This window comes from Clytia hemisphaerica, unplaced genomic scaffold (genome assembly GCF_902728285.1).
Source record: "Clytia hemisphaerica strain Z4C2 unplaced genomic scaffold, Clytia hemisphaerica genome assembly, whole genome shotgun sequence".
In the NCBI taxonomy this organism is placed as follows: domain Eukaryota; kingdom Metazoa; phylum Cnidaria; class Hydrozoa; order Leptothecata; family Clytiidae; genus Clytia; species Clytia hemisphaerica.
Window position 1 is genome coordinate 178,857 of NW_027104384.1, and position 26,902 is coordinate 205,758.

The 26,902-nt window shown below is 35.9% G+C and overlaps 3 protein-coding genes across 3 annotated transcripts; all 3 read left to right on the forward strand.

Annotated features, from left to right (window-relative positions):
- Nucleotides 1-5,300: 5,300 nt before the first annotated feature.
- On the forward strand, nucleotides 5,301-8,022 carry LOC136819329 (TNF receptor-associated factor 2-like). Its single transcript, XM_067075576.1, has 3 exons — nucleotides 5,301-5,918; nucleotides 7,218-7,256; nucleotides 7,438-8,022. The coding sequence occupies exons 1-3, from the start codon at nucleotides 5,781-5,783 to the stop codon at nucleotides 7,885-7,887; spliced, it is 627 nt and encodes a 208-aa protein (XP_066931677.1). The 5' UTR covers nucleotides 5,301-5,780; the 3' UTR covers nucleotides 7,888-8,022.
- A 3,228-nt stretch (nucleotides 8,023-11,250) lies between these two features.
- Nucleotides 11,251-21,096, forward strand: LOC136819316 (TNF receptor-associated factor 6-like). Its single transcript, XM_067075563.1, has 7 exons — nucleotides 11,251-11,536; nucleotides 11,768-11,813; nucleotides 12,371-12,475; nucleotides 13,010-13,180; nucleotides 19,043-19,114; nucleotides 19,591-19,669; nucleotides 20,101-21,096. The coding sequence occupies exons 1-6, from the start codon at nucleotides 11,334-11,336 to the stop codon at nucleotides 19,660-19,662; spliced, it is 669 nt and encodes a 222-aa protein (XP_066931664.1). The 5' UTR covers nucleotides 11,251-11,333; the 3' UTR covers nucleotides 19,663-19,669; nucleotides 20,101-21,096.
- Nucleotides 21,097-22,471: 1,375 nt separating this feature from the next.
- Nucleotides 22,472-26,723, forward strand: LOC136819326 (short-chain dehydrogenase/reductase family 9C member 7-like). The gene is made up of 4 exons (XM_067075572.1): nucleotides 22,472-22,855; nucleotides 24,644-24,826; nucleotides 25,299-25,538; nucleotides 26,396-26,723. Exons 1-4 carry the CDS (start codon nucleotides 22,522-22,524, stop codon nucleotides 26,623-26,625), a joined length of 987 nt encoding a protein of 328 aa, XP_066931673.1. The 5' UTR covers nucleotides 22,472-22,521; the 3' UTR covers nucleotides 26,626-26,723.
- Nucleotides 26,724-26,902: the final 179 nt, after the last annotated feature.

Here is a 26,902-nt window from a genome sequence, read left to right on the forward strand (position 1 = left end):
AGAAATTCGAGCCGTTACTAACAACCCTGCGGGGCCTAGGGCGCCGAGTATACACCCGGCACAGTGACAAGCCGTCAACTGACGTATACACCCGGAACCGTGACAAGCCCTTGAAATACGTAATTAATCGTTGTTTTACGTCCCATGCCTTTCATTATTTAGCTATTAAACATCGATAAAAACAAAGCTTTATTAAAACATGATTAGTTCATATATCTTTATCTTCGACGGGTATAACATGATAGAAATTTGAGCCGTTACTAACAACCCTGTAGGGCCTAAGGCGCCGAGTATACATCCGACACAGTGACAAGCCGTCGAAATACGTGATTAACTGTGACGTATACGTTTAAAGTCAGCTACAAGACATTATAAATTTAAATGGTTAAATAGTTATGGATTGGATTCTTATAAAGTTGGTCCTTATAAATGAAATAAAATGTCCTCAAAAGTATGTTACAATTTGTTTACTTTGCAAAAATTAATTAAAACTAAAATAAACAAAGTTATATGCCTTACTTAAAAAAAGAATTTTGAATAATTAAAATGAAATATGAATAAAACATACTCCCTCAATTTCTCGAGACATGAAAGTTTATTGAGCCTTATTGAGCCAAAATGACAAAAAGAATAAAAGTTCAAAATGAAACAAATGAAACAAATGACATGGGTTTGGGGATATGTCAATTGGGGTATAGGGACCCCTTATGCCCTATGACCCCCGGCCTCATTGAGCCAAAATGACAAAAAGAATAAAAAGAACGGGGGGTCTCTCCTTTTTTGAGACTCAAAGTCAAAATGAAACAAATGAAACAAATGAAACAAATGACACGGGTTTGGGTTATGTCCACTGGGGTATAGGGACCCCTTATATGTCCTATGACCCCCGGCCTTATTGAGCCAAAATGACAAAAAGAATAAAAAGAACGGGGGTCTCTCCTTTTTTTTCGAGACTTAAAGTCAAAATGAAACAAATGAAACAAATGACACGGGTTTGGGGTATGTCCACTGGGGTATAGGGAAACCTTATTGCCTATGACCCCCGGCCTAAATGAGCCAAAATGACAAAAAGAATAAAAAGAACAAGGGGTCTCTCTTTTTTGAGACTCAAAGTCAAAATGAAACAAATGAAACAAATGACACGGGTTTGGGGTATGTCCACTGGGGTATAGGGACGCCTTATGCCCTATGACCCCCGGCCTCATTGAGCCAAAATGACAAAAAGAATAAAAAGAACGGGGGTCTCTCCTTTTTTTTCGAGACTTAAAGTCAAAATGAAACAAATGAAACAAATGACACGGGTTTGGGTTATGTCCACTGGGGTATAGGGACGCCTTATTGCCTATGACCCCGGCCTCATTGAGCCAAAATGACAAAAAGAATAAAAAGAACAAGGGGTCTCTCTTCTTTTGAGACTCAAAGTCAAAATGAAACAAATGAAACAAATGACACGGGTTTTGGGTATGTCCACTGGGTTATAGGGACGCCTTATGCCCTATGACCCCCGGCCTTATTGAGCCAAAATGACAAAAAGAATAAAAGTTCAAAATGAAACAAATGAAACAAATGACACGGGTTTGGGGTATGTCCACTGGGGTATAGGGACGCCTTATGCCCTATGACCCCCGGCCTCATTGAGCCAAAATGACAAAAAGAAAAAAAAAAGAACTGGGGTTTCTTTCCAATTTATAGAAGCAAATTTTGAAATTTAACAAATGGGCACAGGGACCCTCGTATCCCTTGGCCCGATGGCCTCATGGGTCCATGTGGAGACAAACAAAGATCAAAGGTTTCCTTCACTTTTTTTACCGATGGCCTCATGGGTCCATGTGGAGACAAACAAAGATCAAAGGTTTCCTTCACTTTTTTTATAAGAACCAAGTCTTTAGATGATCACATTTTTTGTTTTTTCTTAAATAAATTTGGGCTAGTTAAATTGATTTCAAATTATCTCCACAATACCAAGACAGTGGGGAAGGGTAGATAGCTCACTTGTACACCCTCATTGTCAAAAGGAAAATTTGAACTTTCATTTAATTTCAGTTTGACATATTCCCTTATACTGGACATGTATGAAAATCTACGACGAGAAATTTATCAAGTACAGAATCCTTGGATTACAACTGGGTATCAAGGACATAAAAATTGTAAACACACAGAGGATTGGAGTATTCACGGAAGAGAGAGAGGAGGAAGGGAGGTATCGAGCAATCAAGGTAGTTTTCGAAAATGAAGAAGACAAAAACAAAGTCTTGAAAACCATCACGACATACAAAGGCCCTCCTTCATCCTATCGAGCAACAGAAGACCTCACAATTATTGAACGATTGACAATCAAAGACAAAACTATTCAATTTAAAGTCAGGGGAAGCCCCAGAACAAAATTATACCTAAAGAAAACTGTAACAACAAGCGTTTGTAAAAAGATAGGTTCTTAGAGGCCCACGGCGCGCTTTGAATCTCAATCCTTTAACAAGAAGCCCGTTGGGCGTGAAGGCCCAGGGAAAAGTAACGTGTTGAAAACGAGCGTGCAAAACAGCAAATGCATGACCCCGTTGACATGGATCAAAGTGAAGACAGGAAAAAAAATTTCTAGCCTGTGTATCCAGACTCAAAATTTCAGAAAAAAAATCTTATCTGGTGTAACTAAAAATGTCGGGTACAGTTTGTTTGATACTGCCTGTGAGTGAACCCTTGTTGACAGACTATCAAAACCCAGGCAGACACCATATAACCTCTTTTACAAACTCAAAAAACTTTCAAACTACCTTAAACTACATCAAAACATCAGCCACATCAGGCCACATTTTAAAAAGGCTCCTTTCCATTTTGTTTAGAAATGAACCTGTGTTTTCATTTTCATTTGTTCATCTTTTTTCACAAGGTCGGCTTTTTCCATAAATTATGCGCGCCCATAGAAAAATATAAAAAAATCCACCGAATATTCTGCTTAGTGAGTGGGCGCTTTTTAACGAATTAGGTGCACTCACATATGCAGGGAGAAATATCCCTGCAGGCATGTTAGTTGGACCAGACCGTAAACAAGAAAAATGATCTTTAAAGAACTAGACGGTAAAATAGTTTTTACAGTCTGCATATCCAAGCTAATAAAATTCATGTGGTTAACCCTTTCAGTCCCACGCGACCGCACTGCGGTCCCTTTGGACCCGTCGTTTTTTCCCAGAGGACTGCATAGCGGTCCCTGATTTATTTTTCAAATTGTGATGTTTTGGCGGGAAATAAAGAGATGTTTTTAAACAGCTTTCAAAGAAGGTAAGATAGCGCGTCGTGTGCAAAAGACCGCGTCAAAAAAGCTTGTTCGAGTAAGAAGTTTTGTTTACAAAAGTATTTACAAAAATTTTTGCAAGCAAAATCTGTAAGGCCGAAAATGGGATTTTTTACAACTTCTATCAATCATTATGATTTTTCTATGAGGGCTAATCAAACAATTCTTTTTTCAGTTAGTAGATACTGTTGTGCTAAACAATTATCAGAAGAATGAATGGGTTTAAATCATTTTTTCATAAAAAAAAATTACCATTGAATGGCAAAAAATTGCTGTTTTCAAATTTTTTTTTGTCTTTTGTCTGGTCATGTGACACGCTGATGACTTCATTTTGCAAATTTTTTTCTATCAAAATGATCCTCATACTATAAGTGAAAAAGGGTGAAAACTTGAGAGAACTAGGTTTAGTGATTCCAGAGATATTCAAGATTAAGTAAATGCACTCAAAAACTCATTTTACGGCTCTGGGAAAGTAGCTGTGAAAACTCTGGGACTGAAAGGGTTAATGTGAGTTAACAGTTAATGCGAAGATCCAGAAATGACCATTTTCACTGTTCATGCCTTGCAACCATGATTAACAGATTCCAGAATCAGTTTATATACTTTGAATAATTACCATCCAACTGCTCCAACTTGGGACTATCTGAAAAAACATGGGACGGCAATTCGGCCACCATTTCACCGAACTTGATTTGAGTTAAGGAAAGGCGTATTTAAAAATACACGATTTCTCTTTCGATTTTACAGTAAGTGAAAATACAGACCAGATATGCAACAGTCCCATGTTTCGACCAATCGTCCCAAGTTAGAGATGGTTGACGGTATGTGAGTCGAGTTTGAAAAATCAAGCCATCGACTACTGTTTAATGCGACAGATCCAGAATTGACCATTTTATTTAATGTGTAGAATCAAAAGTCCCAATCTTGTTAAAGTTTACACATGAGCTGCATTTTAGTCTCCACTAACATATTCCAATAATCAGATTTGAAATAATTCTGTGTCGAGTTTGAAAAATCAAGCCACCGCACCAATCGTCAAACGAGACAGATCCAGAAATAACCATTTTCACGCGTAGCCTCATGGAAAAAGTACCAATCTTGTTACAATTTACATATGAGCTCCATTTTAGTGTCCATTACCAAATTCCAGAACCAGTTTACTTTTAATAATCATGTGTTGAGTTTGAAAATCATACCACGTCCCACCAGCCACTGACCGTTGTTAGCGACAGATCCAGAAGTGACTGTTTTCTTGTGTAGCATCAAGGAAAAAGTTCCAATCTTATTCAAATTTACACATGAGCTGCATTTCAGTTTATTTATTTCTATATCAGAAGCCATTATTACCTAAAAATAAAGTCTTTTCGAAAGCAATAAACTAAAAATAAAAGTGATTTAAGGTAGAATTTCACTCATAAAACTTTATGAAAACTTGAGCAAAGACTATAAGATATGGCAGAATGTTGAAAAAGAAAAATCATTACAAAATATCTTTGGTTTGAAAGTCTCTTGACCACTAAAGCAAAGAAAATGTTCAAGAAAGTACGAATCGACCTCCTCGCTTCGACCGCCATCTTGTTTTGTTTTGAAATTTGTTTTTGAAGGAGCGCGAAATCAGAAAATATATCTTTTATAGCCAGTATCCGACTTTAGCAACCTTTTCCCTCTCCAAACGGCAAAATTAAAAAGTGTGTTACTGGTTTTAAGCGCCGTTTCTACCAAAACGGACGGACAGACAGCGGAAGGACGGAAAGTTGCAAATGAAAGGCCCTATCGCTAGCGCTGGGCCAATAAATAAATATATAAAATAGAACAGATTTACACTTTTATTCGCCAAAATTAGTTCCCGCCAAAATTGAAAAAATTCACTATTCGCCAAAAAAAAGTTCCCGCCAAAATTAAAAAAATTTAGGATATTTGCTGCCCGCCAAAATTAGTTCCCGCCAAAAAAAAGTTCCGTTAAGGTATCACTGAAGGGATACTTATTAATTTTTAATATTCAGATATACCGAGGCACGGTTGAAGGGCGGAGAACGACGGATTGTTTTCCAAGTAATCTTTGGGTGTCGGTTTTTACGTTTCAACCTCCAAATTTCCTTAGAAAGTTCTGTCTCCTTTTCGTACTTCTCATTTGCGAATGAAGACTTGTGGTTTGCGAAGCGTTTCAATATTCAGATATATGTTATAGGTAATTCTGAGAAGAGCACTCGCTTACTATTTTGAAAATAGTTTTTATCCCTTTAATGAATTGGTTTTCCCTGAAAGATTTTTAATCTAGGGACACTGGGTGTCTATTCAAACTTAAAAATGAACCATTACTTCCAATCTTGAGGACCTTGAAAAGAAAGATCTTCCTAACATGATGTGTTTGTCTTGCATAGACGTAGGTTTTCACAGATTTGTGACTGTGTTTTACCTACAGATTTTTTCGAGCTCACTTCACTTGCAATAACATTTACTTTTGTAGACTCACTTGAAGAAATGTGATTTTGAGATGAAGAAATGCACTAATGCAAACTGTACGAAACTGATTATTCGGAAGAATGTGTCAAAACATGCACTTTACCAATGTGATTATCGAAGCATTCGATGTCAATCGTGCTCACTACTTTATCGAGCCGATCCACTTTTGGTAAATTGTCATCAATGTTTTTTGTTTTTTCGTCTGCATCTTAAACCCTTAAACAATTTGCGTGAAAATATTGACAATTTGATTTAGGCTTATATTCATGAGAAGGAATGAGTTTTCATTTCTAAAAGTTTTGTTTTGCCACAAGCTCATTTTACACGTTTTTTATAAGGAACAAACTCAAGAAGAACATAAGGCTTCGATGGCTAAAATATTAATAACAAGTTAAGAACATTTTAAGGCTTTGCGGACTCTAAAACACCCTATTTCTTAGAAAATTCGGCAAAAATGCTCAAAAAATGGTGAAAATGAAGAACATATTGAGAACATTTTTAGGCTTAAAATCCAAAAAAGTTGAGAACATCCAAAGACTTTTTGGATGTTCTTATTAAAAAAAACATGTACTTCACAATTGATCTGTACACAAGACCATATAATGGGCAACAAGGAAAATTCCGGGGAGTTTCTAAACATCGACCAGAAATGGCGACCACGACCAGCGACCACGACCAGCGACCACGACCGGCGACCAGATAAATTTGGGTTATCGAGTTTACCTGCTCTCTCCGCCGTAGAGAACATCCAAATCGAGTCCTGATGTGGCTTTCAAATGAACCACTGAGCACGTGGCTGAGAATTACTCTAGCTAGAGAATACTAAAAGTGACATTTGACGTTACCAGTCCTTTTCTAGACAAAGTGACACTTTTTGACAAAAATATTGACAGGGCAATTAATTGTGAGGCCTGTAAACTTTATTGCACCAAATATTTTAATTGTACCGAATGAGATGCCTTTAGTATGAATAGATAGAAATTGTCAGTAGGAAAAAGCTGGGAAGGCCAGTTTTAGAGATATCAATCTTATCAATTATTCTATTGTCCTTACATTGACAAAATAATGATCTGATGATCAAATATAAAGCTTCCTAAATAAATACCAGCACAAATTTTGCCACTAATTAGCGTCCACCAAGAGCGTTGAAATGGCTGCTCTACACGTTTTGCACGTGGCTTTATAATCACTGTAGGTGAGACAGGGGTGAGCTTTACTCTTCAATTCGATAAATAAATCATCATAAGAGAAAGACTCTACGGTGGAGAAAGAGGAAAAACTCGATAACCCAAATTTATCTGGTCGCCGGTCGTGGTCGCTGGTCGTGGTCGCCATTTCTGGTCGATGTTTAGAAACTCCCAAAATTCCGACATGATTTTTAAACTTTCTCCGATTTATTCATTGGCAATACTACAAAAGCTACACTTATTAATCTTAGTCTTCAATGTTTTTTCCTTTCTTTTTTTAGAAACATTGCCCTGACTGTAAAGGTCTCAATGGGGTCTCTGTAAGTGTGAAATTCTGTTTTGTTCATGCGTCTCATTTTGTGGCCTGGTACAAAATCTATTGAATGGTTCCAAAACATATTAAGCACTTTATTGTTATGTTATCGAAGGTAATTTTGCTCTAGCTATGAATTTTAGAATTCACATCAGTAGTAGAACCAAACCTACTTAATTATTTTCCAGGACAAAGCAGACGAATGCTATGTGACTCGAGAACAGATGAGTTTTTGGATGCAAAGAATCAAACAGCTCGAAACGAAAGACGAAAAGCTCACAGATTCTGAAAATGAAATCACTGCGTTGAACAAAAAAGTTGAAGAGCAAGAAAGGTTGATCAAATGCTTACAAGTGGAGATTCAAACTCTAAAACAAAACACCACGGTTAAAAAACCGAATCCCAACGTTTTGCTCAGTGATATCCATGTATGGAAGATCAATCAATTTATGAAGAAAAGAAATCAAGCTTTAAGCAATTATTATAGCAGTAATTTTATAGAAAAATATTTCTATACCACACAAGGACAAAAGTTAGAAGTGACACTGTATTTTAATGGCGTTTTGGAAAGTGTTGGTAAATCACTATCGATAGGCTTCAAAACTTTAAAAGGAGCCTTTGACGATTCAGTCACGTGACCCATGAGAGGTGTAATTAATGTGTACGTCCTGTTGAATGGTAATAAGATGTATGAGCAGCAATTAAAAACTGATACATCTGGTAATGCTCGTTACTTTCAGAAACCAGACGAGTCAGAGTCAAATGTAGCTCTGACAAACTTTATCCCGTTGAACAAACTTCATGACGTGCTATTCAGGAATACTTTAACCTTGAAGTTTGAAGTTGAATTTTGACCATTATGACCGTTTTTTCATACTTTTTTTTAGAATATGAAATATTTCCTATTTTTTGATACTGTATATTTTTTCTCCTGGTCGTGTTTTCTGTTTGTTGTTGTGTGTTTATTACTTCTAAAAGACTTTCTTGAAATCCGATGATAGACAAGGCTCCTACACTTTTTTCTTTTATAAGAACAATGCCGGCCTGAAATTACTCAATTTCAAGTAATTTAGGGGTTAAAGTTGTAAAAGTTTGGGTATAACGCCTGTAAAATAACTAAATTACACTCTATAAATAAGCACAGGATGAGAAAAATATTTGGGGCTCAAAGTAGAAAAAAAAAAAGAAAAGCCGAGCCTCAGAAAAATTTTTACTGAATCTTGTAAGAAAAAAGTGTATTTGGTGAACTACGATGGCCCGGAGATGTCACTGTTTTGTCACAAAAATTCTTGGTTTCATCACAAAACTTTTTGGTTTCATCACAAAAATTCTTGGTTTCATCACAAAAATTCTTAGTTTCATCACAAAATTTTTTAGTTTCATCACAAAAATTTTTAGTTTCATCACAAAAATTTTTAGTTTCATCACAAAAACTTTTAGTTTCATCACAGATTTTCAGTGTTTCGTCACAAATTTACAGGACTTTTCAGTGTTTCATTATTAATATATTTTTTTATGAAACTAAAAAAAACTTTTTTTCTTGTGGCGGTAGAATCAGGCGAAAACTGGATAAGGCGCAAGATCCTGTTTTCATATTATTTTGCGAAAAAGAAATACAAAGAAAACTGAGAAGCTCGTTTCTCATAGGAATCTGTTTTCAGGAATCAGCACATCTCTCTGGTCAGCCAAAAGATTTTTTCTCGCTATTTAATTTCGCGAATTAAGGGGTCATTCGCAAAATTTTCTAGACGCAAAATTTTCTGACATTGAAGTAGGGAATATTAGTCCATAGCAAGGAGGCTTTCTAAATTAGCTGCATGAAATCTTTCTCTTTTTTCTTTCTGAGAATTTTTTTATTGTGAACACTCTATAAAAAACAATTCAAACAAGAAAAGAGTGGTGGACACTACTACACCTAAGAGAACGAATAAATTCGTTTGCATCAGATTAAGAGAATTATAAATTTGTAAACCGAGTCGAAAAGCTCAAAAGCATGTACCATGGGATTTTGACTTATCTTGGTAACTGCGTTTTGAAAAGGAGGCCTGAAATATTTTTCAATATCTTAAGAAATGAGTATCGAAGAGTATCGCAGTGGGAAAATACTAATCACGTTTTCATCAACACCCTTAATCACTGGTGGCAAAAATATCGTCTTTTGAAATATGGATCCTTCATGCCTGCATTTAAAAGCAAGAAAGAAAATTTTATTTTTAGTTTCTAAAGAAATATATTAATAATGAAACACTGAAAGTTTCGTGATGAAACACTGAAAAGTGTTTCATGTGACAAAACTAAAAACTTTGTGACGAAACTAAGAAATTCTGTGATGAAACTAAAAATTTTATGTGACCAAAGATTTATTATACACTGGATAAACGACTCAAAAAACGATGGAGAGCGATCATTGTATTTTCATTGTTTCAGAAAACAATGGATGTTCTAGCTTTGTCCGCAAAGGACAACTGTCATGGCGGCTCGAAGATGTCTGATTTTTGAAAATGTTTATCAGTCTTATTTTTTAAAAGTTCTCTAGCTCTTTCTTTTTGTACATTTACAGAAAAAAAAATTTGAAAGTAAGGCTAGCATTTCGAGCTGGATACATTTGTGAAATCTAATGTGAGAAAAACATCATTAGACAAGAAATTCAGACAAAATGCTTATAATGACACAAAATTTTCAATTGGAAATATCATTCTAAGACTGTCCCCAAAACAGCTGAAATTAACATACATAAAACTTGAGTGTCTTGGTTCCACTGTGGTATGAAAATTCTTTGGAGGCACGTGGTGGCAAGGTGGTTTTTTTGAGGTTAAAGTTTGAAAATTTCCGGTGTCAACATTCAATTTCTTATACACAACACGTCTTTTGCATCTTTCTCACAGCTTGAAACGTCATAACGACTTATGATTAGCAATTAAGTGGAAGAATCTGAATCTCATAGGAAAGTTTTAAGTCTCTTTTGGGAATTGGATGAGTGATTTTTGATATAAAACGCAATTAAAATGTGTCGAAAAATCATTTAATGAGGGAAGGAGAGTGAACAATAATATCATTACTGCGGACATAGCTAGAACATGAGAAATCAGCAAAAATCAGGTACTTGTATATCCAGTGTATAATAAATCCTTGATGTGACGAAACTAAAAACATTGTGATGAAACTAAAATTTTTGTGATGAAACCAAGAATTTTTGTGATGAAACCAAAAAGTTTTGTGACAAAACAGTGACATCTCCGGGCCATCGTAGTGAACAGAAACCTTGGTTTAATAAAGTGGATCATTTTTCATATCCTTCACTTTTATGTATCAACGTAGTTGTGTGTTTTGTAGATATATATTTTCTTGTGTTTATAGAGTTGTACAAACATTCGTTGTTTTTTTCTCGATTATAATTTGTTGTTATAAACCTTTTTTGGGTGAAGCTGAAAGAAAATACACTTGGAAAATAAAAAAATTTCAATTCTTTTTCTATGAATTTTCAAAACTTATTGATATTTCTTTATCATGTAAAGAAAGTAAGCCTGAGGTAAACGAAAAAGTTGAGAAGGTTTTGGAATTCCTTTAACTTCGTATCTTCAACGTATTATTCCTTTTCAGGGTATTTTTGATTGAAAATTTTAACAATTTCGACGCCCGGGGGGGGTACTACCCTTGTCGACCGACGGGGGTGCTCCGCTGAGGTTCGTAAAATGGACCCTACGTGGGACTCGAAATTTGCGAAAAAAGTGACCCTGAATGGGACTGAAATTCCAAAATTTTCTCAAATTTTCTACTTTTTCCCCAAATTTTCCAAAAAAAGGCACCCTACGAGGGACTGATTTTTCTATTTTGGTGTTTTTGCGACCCTACCTGGGACTCGTGGAGGTTTAAAAAGGTACCCTGACCAGCGGAGCATCCCCGTAACCCATTTTGCCCTAGTACCCCCCCCCCCCCCGGGTTTCGACGATTCTATCCCATTTCTTTAAAAGATTATTAGTGTTTATCTCTCTTATACCCCTAGTTTTTTTTTATTTACAGATTCAAATCAAAGATAAACAAATAGAAAACATTGAATACCTGAAAAATAGAAATGGATTAAGAAATGGCATCCTCACCTAACGAAGATACTACCACCATTAGCACGTCATCAAGTAGGGACAGAGGTGGATACGATGTAGAATTCTTTGAGAATGAGCCTGATGACGTCACATGTTCCATTTGTTTGATGGTACTTTGTGAACCAATGCAGGCTGAAGAGTGTGGACATCGTTTTTGTAGAACGTGTCTGGAAGAACTACGGAAAAGGTATTTGCTTTATTTTGCTCTTTGTGGGTTGCTAGTTCTACTTTATCATTAAACAGTAAAAAGCATTGATGAGATTTTTATGAGATCCGACTTAGTTTTCTTTATCTCGCGTCTCCATATGATATTGTGTGTTACAAATCTTTTTCCATATTTATAAACATGCGATTTGGGTTAAGGATAAGGGAAACCATAATTTTCGTAGTGTTTTGTAAAAAAAATTTTCCCTTTTAGCAATAATGGTATCTTAGTTTGTCCAGAAGATCGCAAGATTATCAATGTGAGCTTTTAAAATGATTTTTTTACTTAGCCGTTCTAAACCATGTGACGTACACTCTTTTTTGTTTACAAGAACCAGTGAATTTTTCAAAAAGGCTCGGTTGTTGTTATTTTTTTGCTTTTTGAGACTCAAATTGTTCTTATCCTGTACTTATTTATAGAGTGAAATTGAAGTATTTAAAGATTTATACTCAATTTTTACTACTTTGACCCCTAAATTGCTTGAAACTGTTTTTAAATTGTTCTGATATTTCGAGCCTCATTGTTCTTATAAAATTGTTCTTATAAAAGAAAAAGAATGTATGTAGTCTAAACGATCGCTTCAAAGGACGTTTTCAAGAAAAGAAAATTCCCCTCTTCAAGAACTGCCCACAGCAGACTCGCAAGACTCCCACAATAAAAAATTGAATTCAATTTGTTTCGACAAAATCTTTATCTGTAGACATTCAGAAAAAAACAAAGAATCGTACTAACCTTTTAAAAGACACAGTATATTAAGCTTCAAATCAGTGAAATAGTGAAATTGAAAATTTATAAAGTTCTGTTCTTCTCTCTTAGGTTTTCCGTGATCGAGGTAAAGAACGTGAGATCTTGAACTATGTAATATGTTGCACCAATCAAGAGAAAGGATGCAATTGGACTGCTCCTCTCAGAGAACTTCAGGTAATCAAATATTAACCGCAAACCAGAATAATTAGTCCATTGCCCCCTGGTATGCCGATGTTTAAAGTTTCTTTTCAGTTTATGTTCATTTATCTGACCGTTGTTATAAACTTCTAAAATATGTATCTAGAAGGGTCTTTAGTGTCGTGTTTCGTGCCGAATTTCGTCTATCACAGTCAAAATTTCAATAATCATTTACAACTGAGAAGTACTTTTTTGTGTTTCAACGGCTTATTTCTGTGGACAGTCAAAGTCAGTTTAACTCCCAACAGCCTCATCGGATAAGTATTTTTGTAGAGAAAATGTCTTCAGTTAAAACGTCTGACAATATCTTATTCACCTGTCTGTTTGCCTGTCTTTGGTCAAAAGGATTTGGGTCAGCTTGGAGTTTTTCAAAGTGAACTGAAAATTATTCTTTGGGTGTTTTATCAAAAGTACTAAAGTTTGTACTACAAATTAAAACGCCACGCAATAAATACTACAAAATTATAAGGGCTAAGAAATAACAAAGTATTTCGTATTTCATTTTTACAGGAGCATTTAGAAGCTTGTCAACTCTTGTCAATTCCGTGCCCCAGACTGATGGAAGGATGTCAACAAAGTATTTTGAGATGTACAATGGACACCCACATAAATGAAGAATGTCTGTATCGTCCTGTTCTTTGTCCATTCTGTACAACTCAGTATCTACTTGCTCAAGAAAGTGTAAGGAATCGTAACTTATAAATAATGAGATAAATGTGGTCATAGTATTCATTTCGTGACCAGTTTAGTTACAGATCCTTAAGGGGATCCAATTTTTCCTTGAGTTTTGGCCACATAATGTATTAAATCTAAATTGGAATTACCTTTTAGCTCCTTTTTTTCTGGCATGAAACAGAACGAATGAATTCAGTTATGATTCTAGTACTTTATTAGAGTCATATTTTAGATGAGAAATGGGAACAATTCTGGATGTTTTAGCTATGATAAGGAGAAAAAATCAACGAAAAGCTAGATCTAGATCACAACCCCTATTTTTAGAGTCTTCTTTCAGTTTGTTTTTTTTTTAATTTTGACTTCAGAAGCGTGTTTCTCCGTCTAAAAGTTGACACTGTAATACATGCTTTTTTTATAAGAATGGTGTTTTTTCATTTCATTATGGATATTCTTAACTCATTGGCAGTTTACAGTTAAAAATGCTCTGTAAATGGCATTCTTAGGCTTTGTTGCCAAACTCCATAATGTATTCTTAGCATATTCTTAATTTTTTGACCAATCTCATCATGAATATTCTCATAAAGTATATTCTTATGAAAAAAAGCAAAAGTTACGGAAAGGCTGAGAGGAGTTTTTATAGTTTTTCAATAGACTGGATGGCGCTGATAAGTGGCCCGGTGTAATTCGGCCGACTCGATTTTTGGGCTTTGCTTGAGGTGATAGCAAATCCAGACCACTAGATCCAGTCCACTTTTGGAGAAAAACAAAAAGAAAACCATGACCAATAGACAAATTTCTTTTCAAATTTGGGAGGTATTTTTATGTATAAATATATATTTATATAATTCATTGTTTTGTTGTTTCCTTATCATTTTTGAAAAGAAAGTGAAAAATTCAAGATGGCGAAATCCTCTAGTCTACTTCACTGAACTGAAAATCATCAAGAAGCAAAGTTCAGTCAGAGTTTCGAAAGTATATTGTGCAAGTCGGCGCCGTAACTTTAATCTAACTTTTTTACAAGTTTTTTTTATAAGAACGTCTTTTTTTAAGAGAACAAGCTATATAAGGACATAAGGCTTTCATGGCCAAAATGTTAAGAACAAGTCAAGAACAATTTAAGGCTTTCCGGACTCTAAAACACCCGATTTCTTAAGAAAATGGCCAGAAATACTCACATAATGGTGAAAAGAAGAACATTTTTAGGTTTCAAACAAAAAAAGACTTCAAAGACTGTTGTTGTAAAAAAAAAACGGTTAATCAAGATTGTTAGAAAACATAACGACAAGGATGAGTACATACATTTTCATGAAATCTGAATCTTTCTTTCTTTTGAGGTACATTATGTCAACAAATACGAGTGATGTAAAATCACATGATATAATTGCCGGTAAAAAGAAACGAGTGTTGTAAGAACACAACCTTGGTTTGATTACCAACTTGATGTGATGTAAAATAACATGATTTAATCGCCATTTAAAAAGAAAAAAGTTTCCCAGCCGGCACTCGACGTCATATCAACGTCCATGTGACATTCATAACGTCCATATAACGTTATTTGAACGTTAAAACAGCATCGTGTGCTTGTTGGGTTAGTACTGGAAGTAGAGAAGAGAGAAATATCACAAACACAACGAATAACCTTTTTTTCTAAAATATGGCTGTAGTTCCACTCCGACAATCTTTCCTACCAACTGGCGTAGACCTCTGTTCCTTTGATCTCAGAGGAATGTACGATGAAAAAATGGTGCCATTTGAAGAAGATAATGGTGGATTTGATTACTCAGGCAAATATTTGGTCATTCCTTTTTATGAAAGGCGTGATTTAGACGAAGAAGATCGTTTAAATTTTGATACTGAAAGGTTTCTTAGAGCCATTGTTCTTACAAATGCTCAAGAAAATCATCACCTTAATTCATCAGTGATTAAGATTCGAATCAATTATTCTCCTCCTCGACCTCGGAAAGATTGGCTTCATGATATGATTTCTCACGACGCCCTCTCAACTTAATTGGTTTGTCTTCAACGATTTAGTTCATAATGAGGATGAGGTGGTCCCCTTCAGTATAACCAAGGAACTCACAATCTATCATGGCTGTTTAAAACAGTACCTGGGAAAATCGGTATATATCGACAGTTGACAGTCAATCTACTGTTAATACTCTCAAGCTCACTTATTCAAATCTTGAAGTTAGGACCACCAATAGAAGAACAATACATTGGAACAGTAAGACGTATGGGCCTCTTTTAGTGATTGTTTCATTAGCTCGAGATGGAGATAGCGTTATAGAGTTGTTAAAGTATAACCAAGAAGAAATTTTACATTTGAAAAGACTGGTCTACGTCATCCAATTATTGCCAAGATGTCTATTTCAACCGTTCAGCAGACATACTGTACCTTTTAGATAGCTACCAACGTCACAAGGAGTGGCAGATCATCGCGTACGACTTCGAAGGAAATCATTTGTTTCAGTACGATTTAGACGACACTGGCATTGCTGATCATATCGAGAATAATTTGTTTTTGAGTTGGAATAGAAGGGAATTAGTACAAGTTCTCAACTTCAGTTGAGCTAGAATCTGAGAATGTCTGTGTGTGTGTCTGTGTGTGTGTCTGTGTGTCTGTCACCAAAACTTTGGGGCAGGCTGGAGACTTCAAAAATGGTCCGATTGGGTTGAAATTTTGCACACTTGATCCTTGGGCAAATCCCTGGGGGTGTTTTTTTCATTTTTTCAAAATTTTAATTTTCGGGGCCTGGGGACGAGTTTTTCGCCAAAACGAGGCTAAAACTTTGGGGCAGGCTGGAGACTTCAAAAATGGTCCGATTTGGCTGAAATTTTGCGCACTTGATCCTTGGGCAAATCCCTGGGGGTGTTTTTTTTCATTTTTTCAAAATTTTAATTTTTGGGGCCTGGGGACGAGTTTTTCGCCAAAACGAGGCTAAAACTTTGGGGCAGGCTGGAGACTTCAAAAATGGTCCGATTTGGCTGAAATTTTGCGCACTTGATCCTTGGGCAAATCCCTGGGGGTTTTTTTTTTCATTTTTTCAAAATTTTAATTTTTGGGGCCTGGGACGAGTTTTTCGCCAAAACGAGGCTAAAACTTTGGGGCAGGCTGGAGACTTCAAAAATGGTCCGATTTGGCTGAAATTTTGCGCACTTGATCCTTGGGCAAATCCCTGGGGGTGTTTTTTTCATTTTTTCAAAATTTTAATTTTTGGGGCCTGGGGACGAGTTTTTCGCCAAAACGAGGCTAAAACTTTGGGGCAGGCTGGAGACTTCAAAAATGGTCCGATTTGGCTGAAATTTTGCGCACTTGATCCTTGGGCAAATCCCTGGGAGTATTTTTTTCATTTTTTCAAAATTTTAATTTTTGGGGCCTGGGGACGAGTTTTTCGCCAAAACGAGGCTAAAGCCCAAAATGCTATAATTTTTCTTAAGCCATTAAGTTTACAATTGGGCATACGAATGATTTCAAAGATACTGAAGTTGAGCCAGTGCGGTTAGCACGTTCGACAGTGTTCAGTATAAATGAGAAAGCCACTACAACACTGTGGAATTTCCAGATTACTGACTTGAATCTTGAAATTGATGTTTTTATATAATGTGATATGGCGGTTAAGAAGTGCGTTTTTTGAAAGAGAGTACCGGGGCAGCTCCGTAGATCTTTATCATTCTGACCATGGTATAAAACTTTATGATATTTATTCCGGCGATAAAATATTCGATCAAAACGAACAGCCGCAAGAAATCTTTTCAACAGGAAGCGCATCGGTTTCTGATTATAACTGGCACATGGGCGAAGTTGCAACTATGGAATATTTAGGGGAAGACGAACAGACCCTAAAGATTGAAACAATTAAAACATACAATGGAATGAAATTAAAGCATTTGGCTCGTGTGGCGTGTATGAAATGGTTAAGTGTTCAGTACATGAGTAAAAGCTTACCAAAATGTTTGTTCCGATATGTTGGTATCGAGAGATGATTAATTCAACTACCAAAAGGCAAGAATTGCAAACCAAAATGAAGTCTACGAGCTATTTATATCATGAACTATATGGCTTTATACATGGTGTACTGTAATTGTTAAATGTTTTTTCGTTTTATCAAAAGTATTATATACCAGGACATTAATCTTTTACTGTAGGTTTATGTTGAAAGTGTCTTTTTTCGATCTACCAGGATTTTCTATGGCCTATTTTCTCTCCATGTACACATAAATTTCGAGCACACGTGCATTTAGCTGAAACAAACTTTGAAGAAATTAATTTTTTATTTCTGGTTTTTTTATCTTTTTATCTTTTTTATCTCCTGACCTTGACGGCCGAAGAGGGCGTGCTGTTGGAGTTTGAAAAATGGACCCTGTCAGAGTATTTCGTAAATTTTGGACCCTGTCAGAAAGTAAAATCGAAGAAAAACACTTTCTAATTTCTACTCTGAAAATTGTCAAAATTTACCAAAAATCAACCCTGTCAGATACACATCTTGAAAATTAGTAAACTTAAGACCCTGTCAACTATCTTCAGAGCCTAAAAAAGAGACCCTGATCAGCGATGCGTCCCCCTACCCAATTTTGCCTAAGTGCCCCCTCCCCCTTGGGGTTTAAACTTTGTTGATTTAATTTGTTTTGATATGATATATCTTTTCCACAAGTTCCAACATTTTCTAAACAATACACCTTTCCCGTAATTCGTAAAACTAATGCGCGCGCATTATTTTGATGCTCTCCACTGTTTGGTCTCTGGAGGTAAACAAACCCGTTTTTGCCTGCGTTCCCTTAGGGAAAGTTGGTTTTTTGAGCTTTTCTTAAGTTCTGTCGAATAAAATCCGCTCAAATTTTAGTATGTTCAATCTATTCATGATATTATACCACCCTGAAAATATTTTGCTAAAAGAAGGTCGCTGTCAAAAGTTAGAGGCTCAAATCCCACTTTCCCTAACCCCTCGCAGGCAAAAACGCGTTTTTTACCTCCCAAACAATTTTATACACAACGGTGGAGAGCACATTTTCCCGGGCCATTTGAATTACGGGAAAGGTGTATTTCCAATTTTTTCCAAGTTTGACTTGTCAAATTAATCAATTTTCAAAGAGTCAATTTCTACATTTATCTCCATTTTTGAATTTATTTAATACAATCATTCTTCTTAAGTCTTCTCAATCAATTGTTGTCAAATTTCCAAGTCATGAAATTTAGAAATATTCAGCTTTTGTTTTAGTTGGACCAGTCGTTACAAACCGCGTTCTTTTTCAATGAACCCCAAATCCAAACCTTGTTTTCTTTATTAGATAGTTCGTTTGTTAGTTGCCATCTTCTTACTGACCTCCTTCAATGTTAATTCTTTGAACACAGACATTCTTAATTCTAAAAAATAAATAATGAAATTTTGGTTGGCAGACATTTTTATTGGAGATTTGTATTTTACAAATGGTTATAAGTGGGGGCGTACGGTATTTCGGAATTGCGGAAATCGACCCTTTTTTCTTCGGAATTTCGGAAATCGGGCAAAATTCCTTCGGTATTTCGGAATGCTGAAATAGTTTTTTTGGTATCGGAAATCCATGAATTTTAGCTTCGGAATTTCGATATTATAAAGTTTCTATCCCCCTTTTTCGGAATTCATACATGAAAAATCAAATTTGATGAAAAATTAGTCAAAACGAGAAAAAATATATACCCAAAAATAAAAATAATACCCAAAAAAATCGGTATTGGAATTGCAAGTATTTTTTACGGAATGTCGGAAATTTTAGCAAAATTATTCGGTATTTTGGAAATCGCAAACTGATTTAATTAAGTCGTTATTCAAATATACTGTTCATAATGCCACGTGGTTCCATGGGAGTATCGCCATGTCTTCTTATTTTTAGGACCATTTCCAAGAATGCTTGAGATATCCAGTGACCTGTCAACATTGCTCTGAAGAAAATCCAAGAGAAATGGTCTGTATTTTATTCGTCATCTCACAACTTAAGTTCTAGATGTTGCTCAAACCCCACCCGCCCCACTGGGAAATTTTGAGCCTTGTAGGAAAATTTTAAAATTTGAGGCCCACTAAGAGATTGATATTTGAATTCAAGGAAAAAATTGCACTTCAAATCCATCCTGGCTGACTTTGAAAAATGGGAACAATAGAATTTCTTTCCTCGTTGCAATTTCGATAAAAGTTCCATTGGGCAGTGAGACAGGAGTGTTAAATAGCAATTCCTTATAATATAATATGGATGATCGAAGGACTTTCAGCCTGAACGGTTAAAAGTCAATTAATTTTTATGAGGATCTTTGTCTACAAACTCCATTTGAGAATCTAAATAATATCTGAAAATTAAAATCAGAACTCTTGCTTTCCTTTCTAAGTCTAACGCAGAACTTTCCTGACTGCTAAGTGGTTCTTTAATGTCTTCCAATCTTTGCCTAGTTTGAGAAGCATGTATCAGAGGAATGCACCAAAATTTCTACACCCTTGTCTATACGAGAAGTTTGGTTGTAAGCAAAAGGTAAAATAAATCTTTTTCGTTATCTTGTCCTATTGTGTTTCGTTTTCTAAAACGCCAAAGTTGCACTTTCTATCCAAACGAACTACATCGATACAGTTGATGTTCCTCTAATTCGATTTTCAAGGGGAATTGGGTTTTTATTTAATAGTAGAACATCGTTTGTCGTTTGTTTATGAGATTCTTATTGACGGTGACTTTTAATTTTATTAAAGAATAAGCGTAGCGAAAAGTAGAAGGTTGAATCAGCTGAATCGTCAACTGCAGCTACTAGATGTGTATTCATTGTATGCTCATTGTATCCACACTCGATCTGAAAACGGCCGAAAAGGTGGACAAAATTTCAATATTTAGAGTCTGAAAATTGGACCTTTACAGGCTTTGAGAGTTTTTTCAAACTTTTGATGAAAAACATCTCCCCATCTTTCTTACAGTTCACGCGTGATACACTGGTAGACCACACCAAGGATTTATGTCATTTGAAATTGGCTTTGGAAAAAATTGAAGAACAAAACAAAACTATAGAAAGCCAACAATCAAAGCTTGAAAGTCACGAGCAACAAATTTGTCACCTAAACTCACAAATGAATATTCTCCTCAAACAAAATTCTCATGAATCTAACCAAACAAACACAACAATCTACTAAACCTAAAGAAACATCTACTACTAAGTCAAAGACTGCCGAACAAGCACCTTCAAAAGCTTTGGGATGTGGAGAATTCTTGTGGAAGTTGGAGATTCCAAAGGTTGGCTATCCTCCTCGAATGTTATCAAAAGCAATGTTTTATTCTTCGTCTACCGGTTATCATTTCATGATTGTTTTTATCAAAGAAATGGATTCTCACGTTTCCATTTTATTTCGAATCATTGAAGGATGGAACGATGCTTCTTTACAATGGCCTTTGAAAGCGAAGATCACAATTTCACTCGTCAAAGGAGAAACTGATAAAAACAAAATGACTTTCATTACAACGGATAGTAAACTTGATTCAGGTATCTTCAAAAGACCAAATGTGAATCCACAATCAATGTCGTCGTCGGTAGCTGTTGAAATTCCATATTTTCTTCAACACAATGCCTTGAGCAGTTTTATATCGAATAATAAACTGACCATCAAAGTTAACCTCACTCAAATCAAGGATTCAAATTTGAGAAATTATCAAATTAAACCTTGCACTGGTGCGAGATTCGAAAGATTAGTGTTTTTACAAGGCAACAAATGATTTTATTTTAGATTTTTATAATTGGTAAGCCATGGCTATCAATGCGATTCTGGTTATCCAATATCTCAAATATTGCTGAATGGGAATTTAAACTTGACTTACATTTTCTTTTTACCAAAAAGTTTTATTTGTAACGTACATTTTTTATCACTCAGAGTTTTCTGTAAATATTTTCAACAAACAAAACAGTTAGTGTCAAAAACAGACATATGGTCATGATTAGGCTTTTAACATATAAGGTTGGTTCTCTGGTATTACGAGTTACTTTTATTTTAAGATGGAATACATTCTCTGAGGAGTTTATAGATCTCAGAATATTCGAGTTCATTTATCAATGACCTTACTTGATTCAGAACGTTTTACAGTAGCGGTGTCAGCAAAACTTTCCACCCAAATACCTAGTAATCAAGCTATTTAAACTCTGTAAGCCATGCAATTTTGACTCACTTTAACCTACTTTAACCCTATTCATATTAGGCTTTTAGAGGTGGCCGGATATTCCCTTTGTTCTTCTAAATGGCTATTGCATTCTAACAAAGGCTTTAGAAAAAAAGTTTCCTGAGTGCAAAAAGCTTACCTTAATTCCATTAATTTTCGCACGCCTTTTATTTTCGCGCAACTTGTAAAAAAGGATATTCGCGCACCCTTCAATTTTTGCACATTTTGTAATGACTATTGGTAAAGAGGGCAAAGAAACCCATGAAATCGGAAGTTTTAGTCATTTTAAGTGTGCAGTTCAGCTAAGTTTTACATCCCAGAGGTATATTTGACATGAACCGAGTCAGGCACGACGGAAGCTTTTTATATCTGGTACGGCGAATGAGGAAATTTAAGCGATTTTACCGACGAAGAGGAAAACTTCGGGTATTTTTGTGAAAATCTGGTACGGCGGCCGCCGTACCTGCCGTACCCGTTGCGTCGTGCCTGGAGGTCCCATTTTATTAAAAGAGCCCTAAGATGAGATATCTACACGTTCAGAACAATTACTAATTCGCGCACTCTTTAATTTTCGCGCGGCCAAGTGCGCGAAAATAGGCCTAGTTCACGCGCTTTTTTTTTCGCGCTCGTATTCTGCGGTTTGAAAATTGTTAGGTGTCAAAAATTAAGTTTTATTTAGAAGCTAAATAAAGGTTGGGAATTTACGAATAGGGTTAAGGACTGAATAAACGACCCCAGCCGGTTATAGATTTTCGAAAATCGCTCTAAATAGCCTTTTTTTTAGGGGTTTTGGAGGTACAATTTCCGAATTTCCAACACGCCCGGCAATTAGGTCCCCACATTTATTCTATTTTGAAAAAAATCTTTGGGATCGAAGAATAACACCTTTCAAAGCCTTTTGTTTGAGCCTGCTTTTGAAAATTTGAAAGAATGTTTTGGATTTCTGTAGAATTCACTTTCTTAGCGAGACTACACTCATGCAGTATCATGCACGATCTTTAGAATAGATTTGAAAGAAAGGAATGCACGCGATACTTGACATTTGAGATTGACAAACGTCAATCAAATCTGTTTGTACAGGTTTCGAAAGATTTTGCAATCCGAGACTAAAATTTACTTTAATTTGTCTATGTATGTATTTAACTTATATATACGCTATGACATGAGAGTTTATCTCGAATAACTGTATCGTTATGGAGGCTTTAGACTTTTCTTGTGAAAACAAATTTATTAGTTTTTCTGTTATCCTAATTTTTATATATTACCTGATTAATTTCATTGTGGATCATTGGATTTCAACCGAAGAGAAGAAAAATGTTTTGGTGACAGGCTGTGATTCAGGTTTTGGTTTCCAAACAGCTTTAGAATTAAGTGAATCTAATTGTAAAGTTTTTGCTGGTTGTTTAACTCAAGATGGTGTCAAACGACTTGAGAGCAATGCCAGGTTTCGAGGGATGGCTTTTATCATGGACGTGACTAAAGACGAGGATGTTCAGAAAGCAAAGGAGGTCATTGAAGAGAATGGAGGTATAAGACTTTTTTTTATTTAAGTATTTCGTCATGATGGCTACTTAACATACACTTATAGCTATCCGTCTGACTGTATGTCTCGTGTTTTATTATGTTATCAAAGATTTGGGTATCTCAAGGGCAGTAGCATGGTGGCAGGGGACAGGGGACAGCCGATTTTTTTTTGGGGGGGTGCCAAAATACAATGGGCGAAAAAAAGATACCTCTGATTGATAATTTTGGCGTCCATTTCTTTTTTTACACCTTAAAATTGGCAGTTTTCGGCCAAAAAGAGAGAAATTAGTTTTCGTACTCGCTTCGCTCGCGTAATTTTGCAAAGATATTTTCTTTTCATAGGGGGCGAAAAAATCTTGATCTCCTTCATTTCGATTTGAATCTCTCTGTAATTTGAAGCGGATTTAGGTATCATGCTCGAGCACGAGTTGAAGAGAGTAGAATTTAGTGTATGTCAGGAAATTGTGCCTAGTTTTTATTAGAACAAGAAGGCTCCAAAACGTCTAAAAATGGAATAAAAAAAGCTCTGAGCGTGGGATGAACGAGTTTTAAGCAAAGTAAGGGTCAATTACTTTTAATGATTATTTTGTAAATATCGCTCCTTATCTTGGCATAAGAACTTCAGAATCTAGTCTTCCTGGGAACACTGAAAATAATCCGCTCGAAAATCATCCTAGCGTCCTTCGCATCCTCGAATCTCAGTCTACGAACAAATCATTTTCGTTTAGTGAGGTTACCCCTGAAGATATCCAGCGAATAATGATTAAACTTAACCCTTAGACCTTTTTTATTTAAGTGTTTCGTCAATGGCAGTAGCGTGGTGGCAGGGGGAAGGGGCAGTGTTTCATCAATTGATACTTAACATCCGCTTATAGCTATCCGTCTGACTGTATGTCTCGTATTTTACTAGGTTATCAAAGATTTGGGTATATCAATGGCAGTAGCATGGTGGGAGGGGACAGTCCCTCCCCAGCGGCCGATTTTTTTTTTTGGGGGGGGGGTGCCAAAATACAAAGGGTGCAAAAAGGTACCTCTGATTACTAATATCGGCGCCCATTTGCTTTTTTACACCTTACAATTTGCAGTTTTCGGTCAAAAATATTAGTACAATAAGGCTCCAAAATATCTAAAAATTGAATAAAAGAACAAAGCTCTAAGCCTGGGATGAACGAGTTTTAAGCAAATTACGTAAGGTATACTTTAGGCGTACAAACTTTCGCAAACAGAAACTTTCGCGGTTTTCGTGAATTTTGCCCTTTATCGCGAAAGTAAAAGTCTTCGAAAATTCTTGAAAGGGCTATCCGCGAAAGTTACTAGAAAAGTACTCGTTTAGCCTGCTAACGCTTCATAAGTCAAAAAGACAAAAGTTTCAATCCAATTTGTAAGTAATTTTTTCATGTGAAAATTTTCATTTTTGTCTTGATTCGTGAAAGTTTATTCATGCTCGCGAAAGATATTTTCGTCGAGTTCGCGAAAGTAAATGTTGGAAATTTCGCGATTTTCCGACCTCGCGAAGGTTTCTGCTAGGGAAAGTTTGCACGCCTAAAGTACCATAGTCATTGTACCATAAATTGTAAAATCCACCTTGTAGATAAATAAGAACAAGGTAAAGAACATTTGAGGCTTAGTGTGCTGAAAAATGAGAACAGCTGAGCTTTAAACGATTCTAATTATAGAACTTCAATTAGAATGTTATCTCCTTAATATTCAGCCACCAAAAATGAAAATTAAAGATGGTAACTCAAGCTGCAAGATTTAGTTATACTGTGAATTTTCCTATATTTTCTACAGCTTTGGATGGTATAGTTAACAATGCTGGTATCGCTATTCATGGATTGATCGAATGGCAATCTATCGAATTGATGAAGAAAACATTCGAAGTGAATTATTGGGGAACCGTTCGTGTTACCAAAGTCATGCTACCATTATTGAAAAAGTCACGGGGTCGTATCGTCAATGTGACAAGCATGGGAGGTGTGTTGTTTTTACATATAGAACTGCAAACTGTTTCATCTATCTTTTTGTGATCCATTGCGAAGATGGATGGTTTTTTTTCAAAGAAATGAACCCATGATCTGACAAATAGTTTTCTTCTAACGTTTGTCTTTTTAAAAATAGATTTCATGGCTGGATAATGGGATGGCGGGATGGCGGGATTGCGGTAATGGTATTACAACCAAAAATGAATAACATACTTTTCTCGCCTTTCTCTATTAAGAATAGCTTTTCATGACTTCAGATTCTCAATAAAGATTTTTATTTGAAACTACAGTGGACGCACTTTTAATATTGAAAGTCACCGTCAACAAGAAACTCTCATAAATGCCGATCTATCTGAAAATCGAATTAGATAGCGTCAACTGTAATCTGCTTTTTCTTCGCTAACAAGCCTTTCATGTTACCCTCTCGATAATAATCATTTACATGTGTGATTCTATTTTGATAGGACGACTCTCGCCACCCTACACTGCCCCTTATTACGGTTCAAAATATGCAGCTGAAGCGTTTTCTGATAGCTTACGTCTCGAAGTCAAACCATGGGGTGTTTCAGTACATATTATCGAACCTACTTTCTATGCTACTGGAATCTTGGATGAAGAAAATATGCATCGTGATTGGCGCAAAGTTTGGGATCAACAACCACAGGCAACACACGATGAGATTGGGGAAGAGCAATTCAAGAACTGTAAGAGTTACTGCTAATCTTATCAATTTCGCCCCATATTCTTTATTAATTTCTTCTTGGTGCACAATTTAGAGTGGGAACATTTTGGACTAGATCACAAGGCTAAGTCTCACCAATTATACTTACCTTACCAACAAATCGATAGAAAGTCAGTTTTTACAAGCGTTGAATGACCTCGATATAACACTCCATTCTTTCTACTAGACCCGGTAGGATTTTTAAGCCTGTAGGAGTAAAAATAGCGGATTGAAACTCGATGAAGATTGATACTCTCATGTTTTTTTATGGCTGGGGATTTGAGTTTAATGTTCTACTAGGGACGATATTTTGGCCAACTTTTCCAGTGGGAGAGGTCCCACCGGTTCTGCGAGAAAGGGGTGTAATATACAACGTACAAGTATACATTCATACTTATCAACGCAATGGCTTCAGAAGTCTCCAGGTTACCGTATTACTTCAAATAAACGCCCCCTCGAATAAACGCCCCTTCCTAAAGGAAAGATTTTCGATAAACGCCCACCTCAAATAACAAATAAACGCGCCCTTCGAATAAACGCATCCCCTCTAAAAAGGATGTTTATTTGAAACAAGTAACTGTTAGGTATGAAGAAAGAGTTAGACAATCAGTTTTCAAACTAATTTTGACCCACTTCTACATAAAATAAACCGAAAACGCAAAACAAGGTTCCCATTCGCTTTGATGAAATGACCTTATGGCTAAAGGTTATAATAAACGCCCCCTCGAACAAATGCCCTCCTAAAATCCACCCGCGGCGTTTATTCGAAGCAATACGGAACAAATATAAGTATTTAAGAAGTTTTCTCTCGTTTTAACTTATCTTTTTTCTTTTTTGCAGTTGTGTCCTCGTTCTTCAATTCCATCAAAATCACTCAAAACATTGGCGAAGTTACCAAGAGAATCCGTCACGCATTGCTGGCAAAGTTCCCGAGACGTAGATACATCACAGGACTTGATAGTAAACTGTACGCCATTGGATCACACCTTCCGACAGCTTTTGTGGATTGGATTATCTCTTGTAAGATCGGCATTCTTCATCCAAAGACAACAACGAAGAAAAGTCAATGATTTTTCAAAGTTCGCTGCTTTTCATGGAACAACGATTTTGAATTAGTAATCAATTATTACATGAGAATTATTACATAGAATATAATACTTTCAAACAAGATTTTGCCGTAAATAAACCATTTTTTGATAAAAAGACTCCAAGGGTCCCTCGCTAAAAAGGTCGATATTTGATTTATTTTTGACTGAGACACTCATCAACTTCCAAACTGACTGCCCCTCTCAAGCCTCTTAAAGGTGTCTGAAAATTAGTTTCTGTGTTATTTGATATCATCTTAAC

Coding starts and splice junctions, on each gene's coding strand:
- LOC136819326 (XM_067075572.1), top strand. CDS start 22,522: ATGGAGGCTTTAGACTTTTCTTGTGAAAACAAATTTATTAGTTTTTCT. Junction 22,856..24,643: donor GGTCATTGAAGAGAATGGAG/GTATAAGACTTT, acceptor TATTTTCTACAG/CTTTGGATGGTATAGTTAAC. Junction 24,827..25,298: donor CAATGTGACAAGCATGGGAG/GTGTGTTGTTTT, acceptor CTATTTTGATAG/GACGACTCTCGCCACCCTAC.
- LOC136819329 (XM_067075576.1), top strand. CDS start 5,781: ATGAAGAAATGCACTAATGCAAACTGTACGAAACTGATTATTCGGAAG. Junction 5,919..7,217: donor ATCGAGCCGATCCACTTTTG/GTAAATTGTCAT, acceptor TTCTTTTTTTAG/AAACATTGCCCTGACTGTAA. Junction 7,257..7,437: donor AAGGTCTCAATGGGGTCTCT/GTAAGTGTGAAA, acceptor ATTATTTTCCAG/GACAAAGCAGACGAATGCTA.
- LOC136819316 (XM_067075563.1), top strand. CDS start 11,334: ATGGCATCCTCACCTAACGAAGATACTACCACCATTAGCACGTCATCA. Junction 13,181..19,042: donor ATCTACTTGCTCAAGAAAGT/GTAAGGAATCGT, acceptor TCTTATTTTTAG/GACCATTTCCAAGAATGCTT. Junction 19,115..19,590: donor AAGAAAATCCAAGAGAAATG/GTCTGTATTTTA, acceptor ATCTTTGCCTAG/TTTGAGAAGCATGTATCAGA.